Here is a 13,390-nt window from a genome sequence, read left to right on the forward strand (position 1 = left end):
ATCTTCCTATGATGGTGATTTTATATTATTTTTGTACACTACCTAGAGATTTACAGGCATTCCACACACACACACACACACACACACACACACACACACTCTGACGTGAGTTCTATTCGAGTGCAACCACATATATGTGTAACGGGGTAATAAATGGAATCATACCAGGGTATGGCAGGAGAGCTAGAGAGCCCTTGTGGCTCACAAGGAGACCCTCCCTGGAGCTCAGAAGAGGACTTCATTGAGGGCGAATGAAGGCCCGAAGAGTCCAGAGGCTCAGTGGGGCTTTGTTTAGGCTGCTCAGCCTCCCCACCTAACTTAATTCTGTCCAGATGTGTAATTTTATTATGTAGGGACGTTAGTTGTTAAAAACCTGGCCCCCTGCCCTTGTTTTTTGATCATTTTATTAGGCCTATTGTTTTTGTATAGCCTGTTTTTGGTGTTTCTTTTTTTAAATGAATATTTTACAGCATTTTAAAATGCAAACCGCTCATAAGTTTGTTTATATTTTTGATTGAACGGTGCATAAATCTCGCTAAACAAAAGCAAAATAAACACAGGTAACTTGGAAAGAACTGTGGTTTCTTCCTCCCTCTGTTTTGCAAGACAAACATAATTAACCCACCACACTTCTTTCTTTACCCCCCCTTGTTTTTTCTCCTCTCCAGAGGGCTTGAAAGCAGAGCCCACAGTGAGCAGTTTAATTCCTTCTTCAGGCTGCCGAAGGAGGAGTGTCTGCGGGAAGTGCACGAGTGTTTCTTATGGGTTCCTTTCAGCCACTACAATACTCTGGGGAAAATGTGCATCTCGGAGAACTACGTCTGCTTTGCCAGCCAGGATGGTTGCCTGTGCTGCGTAATCATCCCTCTGAGAGAGGTGAGTCAGGTGGGAGCCAAGGCTAAGCCGCCGCCACCTGCCACTCTGTCGTTAAGTCTGCCTCCCCTTCTAGAATCAAAGCAACTGCAGTCTAGCGAACATCCAAGCTGAGGGGCTTGTTACTGGGTTTAACTGCTTTTTTTCATCTTATTGTTTTGCCAGAAGTTGTGATAGTATTATTATTTTAATGCTAGGATCTGAACAACACTTTTGCAGTCCTCTTGAAATCGTTGACAGGGCAGGGTGGAGACGCACTCAGTAAATCAGACTGGTACTTTCTGGCTCTGGGTGCCAGATGGCCCCGTCCTGCTGCCCCTCCAAAAGACAAAAGAATAGTAGAATTGTAAGGGACTACAAGAGCCATCTAGTCTAACCCCTTACAGTGCAGGACTCTTTTGCCCAACGTGGGGCTTGAACCCACAACCTTGGGTTTAAGAGTCTCATGCTCTACTGACTGAGCTATGTTCAAGCAGCAAGCCAGCAACTTACATGAGGTTTACGTTCCGGGGATCGTGTCTAAAGCCAAATCCACGTATTATCAAAACATTGGATTCAATGGCGGGTGGGATTGCCAAAGTCTTTTTCCCCGTCTCCTTTCTGCTCCCTATTTATTTTATTTTAATATTTTTGCCAAGCACGTAAAGCTGAATGTGCACAAGTCAAATGTGCTCGTGAGTTGTGGGTTTAGACTCTATACATTTAAAGCATATCTCGCCCCTGGCAAAGACTCCTGGGAAGTGTAGTTCACCCCACAGAGAGAGAGCTACAGCAACTTAACAAACTACATCTCCCAGGATTCATTGGGGGAAGCCATGGTTGTTTAAAGCGGTATGATTCTGCTTTGAAAGCAAAATTAAAAGAGGGCGAACCTCCTGGACTCAGCTGTAGTGTAGGCCCTAGCTGTCCTCGGAGTGAATGAGGCTTTTGAAGCCTTAACCGCTTGACCAAATTTAGTGAGGACGAGCCTTGTAAGAGCGGAATCTTACTGCCATCTTTGTGCATGCAAACACTTGCAGGTTGTATCAGTCGAGGTGTCTGATCCTGGTAGCAAAGCTGTTAGCATCGCTACCAGAGGGAAGAGAGCCTTCCGTTTCTCCGAAGTGCGGGATTTTGAACAACTGGTGGCGACACTGAAGAAGAAATGTGATACCACAGCAAGCCAACAGCATAGCATGAGCACAGAGGTAAAGGCTCTGTTTGTCTAATTCATTGCAGGACTCTGGGGGTGGGGAGGGCGGTCTTTTATGATGGCTGTGTTCATTAGAGGCACTATGCTTTTGAACTACAGTTGCTGGAAAATGAAGGGGAGGAGAGTTTCTCAGGCCCTGCTTGTGGGCCTCCCAAAAATGGGCACCTGGGTTGGCCACTGTGAGAAGAAGACTCTGGGCTAGTTGGGCCATTCAACTGATCCAGCAGTTCCTTTGAGTCGGGAGATCAGAAGGTCGGTGGTTCGAATCCCCATGACGGGGTGAGCTCCCGTTGCTCGGTCCCTGCTCCTGCCAACCTAGCAGTTCATAAGCACGTCAAAGTGCAAGTAGATAAATAGGTACCGCTCCGGCGGGAAGGTAAACGGCGTTTCCGTGCGCTGCTCTGGTTTGCCAGAAGCGGCTTAGTCATGCTGGCCACATGACCCGGAAGCTGTACGCCGGCTCCCTCGGCCAATAAAGCGAGATGAGCGCCACAACCCCAGAGTCGGCCACGACTGGACCTAATGGTCAGGGGTCCCTTTACCTTTAGCAAACTTTTGGGGACCAGGCACATGTTTGCAAACTGAAGGAGCTTGTTGTTAGTTCATATACCACCTAACGCCAGAACAGGGGGACTTTTCAGAAGGTTTAGGAGGTCACTCGAAGGTGCGCCTGCTTTTTCTTCTTCTCTTAAAACACAGCTCCTGTCGTAAATGCGCTTTTTGCAGGTTGCTGCTGGCTCGAATGCTGAGCCTCTCACAGACTATTTTGAGGGGCAGCCGATGGCAAGCCACAAAGACAACAGCAAGATGGTTAGTACCGAAGCCCTCATGACCGTCTTCCACCCTCAGGATGCGGAGAATCTGGACGCTAAAATGGTAAGAAGGAAAAGCAGCTCCCGTTGATGGAAATACATCTGTTCCATCCCCCTGCACCCCAACTTGTTGTCTTTGCTTGCTTCGCATTGGGTTTTGTTTTATGCACCCAGAGTTCATCGTTCTTGTGCACGTTCCACCCCCTCCCCCAAAATGGGATCTGCAACAAAATGTTGCAGTTGTGGTGTGTTCCTGTTCAGGGAGGCAGCCAGGAAACATCTTCTAGGACACTCCATTCCATCCCACCCAGTTTCCCATCCCTTTCCCCACCCAAGCTGTTCTGTTCCCCCTGAATGTGCTCATGACAGAACGTGCTCCGGGACCGATGGCCATCAAACCTCTGTTTAAAAACCTCCAAGGAAGGAGAGTCCATCACCTCTCTTGGGAGTCTGTTCCACTGCCAAACAGCTCTGACTATCGGAAAGTTTTTCTGAATGTTTAGTCAGAATCTCCTTTCTTGCAACTTGAAGCCATTGGTTCAGAGCAGGAGAAAACAAGCATTCTCCCTCCTCCATGTGACAGCCTTTAAGATATTTGAAGATTGCTCTCATATCGCCTCTCAGTCTCCTCTTTTCCAGGCCAAACATACCCAGCTCCTTCAAGCGTTCCTCATAAGGCTTTGCTTCCAGACCCTTGATCATCTTGGTTGCCTTCCTCTGCACACATTCCAGCTTGTCAACATCCTTCTTAAATTGTGTTGCCCAGAATTGGACACAGCATTCCAAGTGTGGTCTGACTAAGGCAGAATAAAGTGGGACTATTACTTCCCTTGATCTGGACGCTATACTTCTGTTGATGCAGCCTACAATAGCATTAGATTTCTTTGCTGCTGCATCACACTGTTGACTCAACGTTAACCTTGTGGTTCAGTAAGACCCCTAGACCTTTTTCACATGTACTGCTAGTACATGATACTTTGCTTTTCTAGTTGAAAGAAAAAATGAAGGAGCAGTCCTGGAACATCCTTTTCGTAGAATGTGGGCGTGGTGTGAGTATGTTTCGGACGAGGAGGACGAGGGACCTGATTGTCAAAGGGATACCCGAGGTGTTACGAGGAGACCTTTGGCTTCTTTTCTCAGGTACTATTGGTTGTGTTCTCATGGCAATGCATTGTTGTTGTTACTATATTGCAGTGTTATTTTATTTATTCAGGTCGTATTCCACCCTTCCTCCCAAAGGAGCCCAGGGCTGCAGACATCAAAATGTTAAAACAAGGCAATTAAAAATAAAACAAGGCAATTAAAACCTTTTAAAAGCAACCCTGTACCATAATTTCAAGGTTGCCATCTATGGGCCCATCAAAAACCGGGGGTTTATGGGGTTGCCTTTAAGTTTTCCCCAAAAGCCAGTAGTGAGTGATACAGGCTCGGCTTGCCAGGGAGGGCATCCCACAAATGGGGAACCTACATTGATATCAATAAATATTTCCTGGGCAGCTTACATACAAAATAGTATTGAAAATACAACATACAAGGTTGTCTCCAAAGTTAAGGAATCAAGTGTTCTTAATATCCTGGATCCCTTGGTACTTGAACGTTTTGGCTCCCGAATGCCGCAAACCTGAAAGTGAGTGTTCCGGTTTGCGAATGTTCTTTGGCACCCAAACGTCCGACGGGGCTTCCAAGGCTTCTGATTGGCTGCAGGAGCTTCCTGCAGCCAATTGGAAGCCATGCTTTGGTTTCTGAACGTTTTGGAAGTCGAACGGACTTCCAGAACAGATTCTGTTCGACTTCCAAGGTACTACTGTAATGGATTTTTCTTGCTTTTCGGAAGGTTTTCAGTTATGTTTATTTATCTACATACAGTATTCATTTAAAATAAAACCCACAATGCAGTGAGATTCAGGTAGGTACCTGTTTTGGTCTGACACAGTCAAAATAAATTTAAAAAATTAAAAATTGTCCAGTTGCAGTTTGCAACAATTGTCTGTAAAACTGTCCGATAAAAACCATGTAACATACTAAACATTAAGGTGTATGTGTGTGTGTGTATATATATATATATATATATATATATATATATATATATATAGGCAATACGTATTTAGACAGAATTTAAGCTTTGCATGGGAGAGAACGATGCTGTCTTCTAAAGGCAGTGGAGGGGATCAAGGTGGGGGCACAGAACGGGCGAAGTATATTTTTAGGTGAGCGAGAAATAAAAATATCAGCATATGCTGATGATAGGAATCCAGGAATTGGGGGGGGGTGCAAATAGAGGATGAGCCCCTTGTTTTGGAGGGATGCTTCTCCCCCCAAGTACACCAGCCCCCTGGCGCTGCCTGTGACTCAAGGGGCTGCAGAGCAGTTAATAGTTTGGTGCTAGCCCAGTTAAAGTGGAGGGTTGGAACGATGGGGAAAGAAAAATTGTGTGACCCACGCAGGAGCACTGCATGTCAGGATCCCAGTTTGAGTAGCACTTGCCTAGGGAGTTTATTCCTAGAAGGCTGTTTAAAATGATCCCTGCTGGTGAGCTTTTGCCAACCTAGTGCTGGCTGGAGCTGATGGGAGTTATAGTTTGGAACTCCTGGAAGGCACCAGGTAGGCAAAGGCTGCATCAAAAGGTGGGGAGCAAATCTGTGGGTGCAAATCAGCCTTGAGCCCTTATTCCGACATGGTGGCTGGAATAAGCACACTCGCAGCTTGTTGCAGGGGAAATGCAAATGTCCTCTTCCTGGTTGTTCTGTAACAGTGTGACCTAAACACCTTGGCAGGCGCTGTAAATGACATGGCTACCAACCCTGGCTATTACACCGACATGGTGGAGAGGTCCTTTGGCACCTGCACTTTGGCAACGGATGAAATCGAACGTGATCTGCGCCGCTCCTTGCCCGAGCACCCAGCTTTCCAGAGTGACACAGGCATTTCCGCCCTGAGGAGGGTTCTCACGGCGTACGCCTACAGGAACCCCAAGATTGGATATTGCCAGGTGAGACTTGCCTGTGGCCCCGGCCATCCTTGTATAGTCTGCAAACTGCTAACTTTTCTTTTTCTTCTTCTTCTTTTTAAATTGTTTTGTTTGTTCATAGTATATGTACAAGTGGGACCTGGAGAAAAAAGGCTGGCAGCAGAGGTTTTGTTTTGTTTAACAAAAAAAGTATATACTATTTGATTGTGGGGTTTTTTAAAAACCTTCTAAGGGGGTTGCAAAAATATAAAACAGAGGATTAAAATTCCGGGATGGGGAGGGCAGAAACAGTAGAAAGGTGTATTTGAAGCATTCTAAAGATTATTAAAATCAGCTTAAAAAATAAAACACATGTAACTTCTATATGTCTGGGTAGACTTGCCTAAACAAAAATGTTTCAAGTAGGTGCAGAAAAGACTACAGAGAATGCACACCTGCCTGATATCAAAGAGTGTGGGCACCACCGCACAAAGGAAAGGTCAATCTCTTGCAAGTGCAGGAGGAGTATTTTGTGGAGCTTGTAATGGTCCCAGTTCCACACTGGTTGCACCTGTCCAGGGATGCTATGCCCCTTTCCATTTCATCCTCCTTCCCCCTTGTTTTCTGTTCTCCTCTCTTAACCAGTTACTTAGCATTCTGTGCCAAAAAAGCATGCTCAGTCCCCACCAAGCTGTTTGGGGTACAAAGCACTTTTTTATTTTTATTTTTTGCAAACCTTAGAGTTCCCTTAATCCTGTTAGGGATTGTGCTTAGGTTCTCACTGCTTTTGGCCACGTAAGGAGAATGATTTTTGACACACCCACCTGTCAATCACCTGACATCGCAGTGATGTCGGAATGTAGACACCTGTCAAAGTTGGCCAGTGGTAGGTTGTTGGGAGATAACCTGCTCAGCCCTGCGCACAGTGGGAGGCAGTTGGCGCTGTAGTCTAAACCACTGAGCCTCTTGGGCTTGCAGATCGTAAGGTCAGCAGTTTGAATCCCTGCGACGGGGTGAGTTCCTGTTGCTCTGTTCCAGCTCCTGCCTACCTAGCAGTTCAAAAGCATACCAACACAAGTAGATAAATAGGTACCGCTGCGGTGGGAAGGTAAACGGCATTCCCATGCACTCTGGCACTCGTCACGGTGTCCCATCGTGCCAGAAGCTGCTTAGTCATGCTGGCCAGATGACCTGGAAAGCTGTCTGTGGACAAACGCCGGCTCCCTCGGCCTGAAAGCAAGATGAGCGCCACAACCCCAGAGTCGCCTTTGACTGGACTTAACTGTCCAGGGGTCTCTTTACCTACCTTTACAGTGCTTCCCAAACGCTCAAGAATCAGGTGGTTGTTGTGCATTTGGGAAGTGCCACACTCAGGGCTAAGCAGGCTTTGCAAGGAGTAGAACGAGTCCTTGATGTCCTTTTTACGAAATGACGTACATCTCTCTCCCTCCTAACGCTGCTTACTGTGCTCGATAGGCAATGAACATTCTGACATCAGTGCTGCTCCTTTACGCCAAGGAGGAAGAAGCTTTCTGGCTCCTGGTTGCTGTGTGCGAAAGGATGCTGCCCGATTATTTCAACCGCCGAATCATTGGTACTGCTTCACTTTAATGATCGCTTTCGCACATGAAAGAAATAGGCAGGAGAACCTGCTGTGCAGTAAGAATAGATGCCAGCATTTTATTCCCAGTGCATAAGTCCCAATGGCAATAGAGCCTTCCTCTTGGAACGGGCGGTGCTGCAGGCAGTTCATATGGAAGAGGTTGCAGATATAGCAGGGGTGCCTGCTTAGGGAAGGGGACCCATGGAGCGCTCCTTGTCCAAGGGGCCTCTCAACATCTGGAGCCAGAACTTCATGTTTGAGCTGAGGCCACTGGCCCCATCCAGATAAGTGCTGCTTCCATAGAGTAGCAGTGACTCTCTGGGCATTTGGACAGTCCCAGTCCTTCCTACCCTCCCTTTCTTCCTTTCTCCCTCCCTTCTTTCCTTCCATTTATAGTGATGCCTTAATTCAAAGGCACCCCATGCAGTTCACAAATAAATAAAATGTACAGTTGGTCCTGTGTTTTGATGGGGAAGAGGACATTCAAACCGGAGCTGGTTCTGTTGTTGAGTTTACCTGCCTGCCTCCCATGCTTCTTCCTTCTTACAGGGAAGATTGTGCAGGTTGGCCGTGTGCGTGAGGGGAAAAGATCAGCTGAAGCAGGCCCTGATGTCGATTCTGCTTTCCTCTCTTGCAGGGCTATCATTTTATTGTAGGGCATTTGCAAAAAAAAAATTAAGTTGATATTTCAATCAGCTTAAATACACTTTCCCGAACACAACCCAGTCATTCCCCTTCTCTTAGAATCATAGAATTGGATGGGACCCCGAGAGTCATCTAGTCCAACCCCCTGCAATGCAGGAATCTCAGCTAAAACATCCATGACAGATGTCCATCCAACCTCTGCTCAAAAACCTCCAAGGAAGGAGAGTCGACCACCTTCTGAGGAACTTGCTGTTGAGCAGCTTTCGCTGTCAGAAAGTTCTTCCTGATGTTTAGTCGGAATCTCATTCCTTCTAATTTGAATCCATTGAAGGGGAGGAATTTCGTAATATGGTGCCCTGTGCAAGACCAAAATTCGATGCCCCACCCATCCAGCCCTCACACCACTTTCCCAAAGCCAGCTAAGTGAGGCACCAGGCTTTGGGAAGAAGGTGTGAGGCTCTGGCAGGGTCCTACCTCCTTCCTAAAGCTGGACAAGTGCTAACTAGGCTTTGGCAAAGAGGCAGGAGGATTCTAGGACCTCTTTTCTGAACTAAGCACTTACTAGGCTTTGGGAAGGAGGCAGGAAGGCACCCTCTTGTCTCAGCGCCCTGTGCAGGTGTCTTGCCCAGTACAAGGTGGTTCTTTTAAAATGAGATTCAGAAGTCATACAAAACACAAGTGCGTGAGAAGATTAAAGATTTTATTCTATACAGCAAGCATTATATATGTACCAAGCAAGCACTTCAATCTGCCACTTGGAAGCCCTCAAGAAGCGGCAAAGTGAATCCCTCAGGTAGCCTCAGTTTGCACGGCCCCATGGCCATCAGTCCGTGCACAAGCTTCTCCAAAACTCTGCCCACAACCATCCGATTTATAGCTAGCTAGCTAAACCACAGAGCCTAGGGTTTGCCGATCAGAAGGCTGGCAGTTCGAATCCCCGCGACGGGGTGAGCTCCCGTTGCTCAGTCCCTGCTCCTGCCAACCTAGCAGTTTGAAAGTACATCAAAGTGCAAGTAGATAAATAGGTGCCACTCCGGCGGGAAGGTAAACGGCGTTTCTGTGCACTGCTCTGGTTCGCCAGAAGCAGCTTAGTCATGCTGGCCACATGACCCGGAAGCTGTACGCCGGCTCCCTCGGCCAATAAAGCGAGATGAGCGCCTCAACCCCAGAGTTGTCCGCGACTGGACCTTATGGTCAGGGGTCCATTTACCTTTTTATCATATCTTGCAGGTGCCTTGGTAGACCAAGCGGTGTTTGAGGAGCTGATCAGGAACTATTTGCCACAGCTGACGGAGCACATGACAGACATGACGTTCTTCTCCTCCGTCTCCCTGTCCTGGTTCCTCACTCTGTTCATCAGCGTGCTGCCCATCGAAAGCGCAGTCAATGTGGTCGACTGCTTCTTCTACGACGGGATCAAGGCCGTTCTGCAGCTGGGCCTGGCTGTGCTAGATTACAACATGGACAGGCTGCTGACTTGTAAGGATGATGCAGAAGCTGTGACTGTCCTCAACAGGTAACGGAGCCTTTTTTAAAAAAAAACCTAAGATGCTTGACCTGTCAGTGCATATTGACTCAGAAATAAGTGCTGTTTGGTTCAACTTGTTGCTGCTACTACTACTACCAATAATAATTTATTTATATGCCGCCCATCTGACTGGGTTACCCAAGCCACTCTGCTTCCAACAAATTAAACACAATACATCAAACATTAAAAACTTCCCAATACAGTGGTACATTGGTTCTCGAACTTAATCCATTCCAGGAGTCCTTTCGAATCCCGAAACTGTTTGAAAACCAAGGCGTGGCTTCCAATTGGCTGCAGGAGCTTCCTGCACTCCAGTGGAAGCCACAGAAGCCTCATCAGATGTTCAGCTTCTAAAAAATGTTTGCAAACTGGAACACGTACTTCAAGGTTTGCGGCATTCGGGAGCCGATTTGTTTGGCAACTAAGCCATTCGGGAACCAAGGTACCACTGTACAGGCCTGCCTTCAGATGTCTTCTAAAAGTCAGATAGTTGTTTATTTCCTTGACATCAGGTGGGAGGGTGTTCCACAGGGTGGGCGCCACTACCGAGAAGGCCCTCTGCCTGGTTCCCTGTAGCCTCACTTCTCTCAGTGATGTAACTGTCAGAAGACCCTTGGAACTGGACCTCAGTGTCTGGGCTGAATTTATTTACAATTACATTCATAGTCCACCTTCCCTCCAAAGAGTTCAGGGTAGCATAGAGGTTCCCTGCTCACCATTTTATCTTTGTGAGGTTAAGTTAGGCTGAGAGATGGTGACTGGCCCAAGGTCATCCAGTGAGCTTTGTGGCTGAGTGAGGATTCAAACCCTTAACTTCCAGGTCCTAGTCCAACATTCTTATCCCCAAAACAACAACAATTGGTATTATTATTATTATTATTATTATTATTATTATTATTATTATTATTATTGAAATTTGTAAGCCACCCTTCATCTGAAGATCACAGGGTGATTCACTGCCACCTTAGAAACGACACCGCAGTGGAATCCAGTGATATAGGATTGTAACTTGAATACAACTGGAGTAATGTGAATATTTTTCTCCTTTACAGATTAGGCCTCTGTCTAGGATCCCCAACCACACCCCGCCAGAATTTCTAATAACCTTTTGCTTTCTGTTTTAATTGAAGAGCAGCACAATGCAGCTTCCAGTCGAAAGCAGCAAAACACAATAAAAACTGGGTGAAATAAATTGTGAAAAAAATGTAGCTCCAGCAGCAGCAAGGCAGTGGAGTTTTGAGAAAATGCTGTGGGCACCAATCACAAAATGGCTGACACAAGACACATTATGTGTTGTGCTTGCAGTGTTTGTGTGTGTGGTGTAACACAAAATGGCTGCCATATCTAAAAGATTGGACTACAAAATGTGCTTTATGGTGGGGCTTGGGGGGAAGGGCACCTACAATCAGAATTATCATTGTTAAAATTTGTGTACCACCCTTCATCCAAAGATCACAGGGTGGTTCACAACATAAAAATGCAGAATAAAGAGACAAAAATCACTCGCTTATGGGCAAAAACTCTTTACTCCTCTGTTCTGAACAAAAGCGTGGGCGAGTTTCCCCTCGTGGCATCCAGTGAAAAGTTAGCAAACAGGAACTGTGGGAAGGAAGAGCAAACCGTCTTTCAGGCACTATCCATTTTTGAGGAGGTGCTTACTGAGGAATTTCATGGGCTCTATAGGCAATATTGGCTTGCCCACCCCCGGCGCTGTGCTGATAACCCCTCCTCAACAAAAACTATAAAATATCCACAGCTGCACTACTCAACACTAATAAATGAAATAGCAGGTTGGCACATTTATATTATTATTATTATTATTATTCATGCACAACAAGGTTTTTCTTTGCGGTCTTTTTTTTTTTTTTAATTACTCATTTCTACTCACTTTTAATTCTCTATGTTTTGTACATGCCCCCCCCACTCCTTTTTATTTCAAATGAAGGTTTTTTGACAGTGTTACCAACAAGGACAGTCCTCTGCCTCCAGCAGTGCAGCAGGCCTCGGGTATGAATGAAGGCAAGAGCCCTCACCCCAAAGTGGACATCACGGACTTGATTCTAGAGTCAAACGAGGTTCGTAAAGTCATTTGGCTTCAGAGGAGTGGGTGGTGTTTTTTGCTCTTTCCTGCATTGCCACTGCCTGTTCAACAAGCCACCTCTTGTGGGTAAAATTGTTTTCTCCTTCAAGGTATCTAATAATAGAATGAAAGGGGCTGAAATATACTCGGAGTCAAGAGTGGATTTCATGCTCTTTATTCAGCTCATAGTGGGACGAGGAATGAAAGCTCCCCCAAAGTATCTGCTTTATATACATTATTTACACAATGGGCTGCATGTGATTGGCTAATTCCGGAATTCTCCTGTAGGCCAATCAGGTTGTGGATTCACTTCCATCTGGAGCTGGATTGGGTGGCTCCTGCAGACCAATCATACTGCTGCATTGTTCTAGGACCAATGAGACTGCTGCATTTTGGATCCTATTGTTCTAGGACCAATCAGACTGTGGCATTTTGGATCCTATTTTTTCTAGGACAAATCAGACTGCTGCATTTTGGATCCTATTGTTCTAGGACCAATCAGACTGCTGCATTTTGGATCCTATTCAACTCAGTACATAACAGGGGCCTTAGAAGTAATCTAGCTCCACTGCTCAGCGCAGGCTCTAGGATGCATTCCTAATGGGATAGCCTTCCAGATTCTGCTTAAATACCTCCAGTGAAAGATCCTTCTACCTCCTGGGGCAGAACCTCAGGACTATTTTATTTTACTGCATTTATATCCCAACTTTTTCTCCAAGAAGCTCAGGGTGGAACACATGGTCCTGCCCCTTATTTAATCCCCACAAGAAACCTGTATGGAACATTTGCTTTATCTGAACATCTGTTCAGATCAGCCTTTCTCAACCTGTGGGTCCCCAGATGTTGTTGGACTACAACTCCCATCACCCCTAGCTAGCAAGGCCAGAGCTCAGGGATGATGGAAGTTGTAGTCCAACAACATCTGGGGACCCACAAGTTGAGAACTGCTGGTTCAGATGTAGATGGGTAGTCTGGGGTGAAGCCAAAAGGGTCTCCATTTTTGGATTATATAAATAGGGAGAGTCAAATAAGTACTCATCCCATGACTTCTCATTGTGGTTGGGCTATATAGACACATCTTTAAAACTTGGCAATATATTTAACTGCATCTCAATAATTTGCTTTTTATGCTGAATATGCTATGTATATGGCTCTGTTATTGTTTGTATGGCTATGTGTCAGTTTGTACATATGTTTTATGATAAATCAATTAAAAAACAACCCTGTGAGGTAGGATAGGCTGAGAGGCGGTGACTGTTCCAGTGAGCTTCATAGTTGAGTAGGGATTTGAACCCTGGTCTCTCAAGTCCTAGGGACGTGGGTGGCGCTGTGGGTTAAACCACAGAGCCTAGAACTTGCCGATCAGAAGGTCGACAGTTCAAATCCCCGTGACGGGTTGAGCTCCCGTTGCTTGGTCCCTGCTCCTGCCAACCTAGCAGTTCGAAAGCACGTCAAAGTGCAAGTAGATAAATACCTTCCAGCGGGAAGGTAAACAGTGTTTCTGTGCGCTGCTCTGGTTCATCAGAAGCGGCTTAGTCATGCTGGCCACATGACCCGGAAACTGTACGCTGGCTCCCTCGGCCAATAAAGCGAGATGAGTGCTGCAACCCCAGAGTCGGCCACGACTGGACCTAATAGTCAGGGGTCCCTTTACCTTTACCCTCAAGTCCTAGTTGGACACCCTAGCCCCAAAAGTAAACCAGGCTTTAT

General features: G+C 46.3%; 1 protein-coding gene across 4 annotated transcripts in view; it reads left to right on the forward strand.

Moving 5' to 3' along the window:
• Positions 1-13,390, forward strand: part of TBC1D8B (TBC1 domain family member 8B) — a 46,675-nt gene that overhangs the window by 18,399 nt on the left and 14,886 nt on the right. For all 4 annotated transcript variants that reach the window (XR_008328647.1, XM_053374690.1, XM_053374692.1 and 1 more), the window contains 8 exons: positions 669-876; positions 1,893-2,060; positions 2,792-2,941; positions 3,867-4,017; positions 5,652-5,866; positions 7,301-7,418; positions 9,303-9,588; positions 11,546-11,675. Coding sequence is in view for 3 of the 4 variants with exons in the window: in XM_053374690.1 (XP_053230665.1) it covers positions 669-876; positions 1,893-2,060; positions 2,792-2,941; positions 3,867-4,017; positions 5,652-5,866; positions 7,301-7,418; positions 9,303-9,588; positions 11,546-11,675 (1,426 nt within the window). In the remaining variant the exon portion in view is untranslated. The remainder of the gene's footprint in view (positions 1-668; positions 877-1,892; positions 2,061-2,791; positions 2,942-3,866; positions 4,018-5,651; positions 5,867-7,300; positions 7,419-9,302; positions 9,589-11,545; positions 11,676-13,390) is intronic.

The sequence above is a fragment of the Podarcis raffonei genome, chromosome Z (genome assembly GCF_027172205.1).
Source record: "Podarcis raffonei isolate rPodRaf1 chromosome Z, rPodRaf1.pri, whole genome shotgun sequence".
NCBI classification, from domain to species: domain Eukaryota; kingdom Metazoa; phylum Chordata; class Lepidosauria; order Squamata; family Lacertidae; genus Podarcis; species Podarcis raffonei.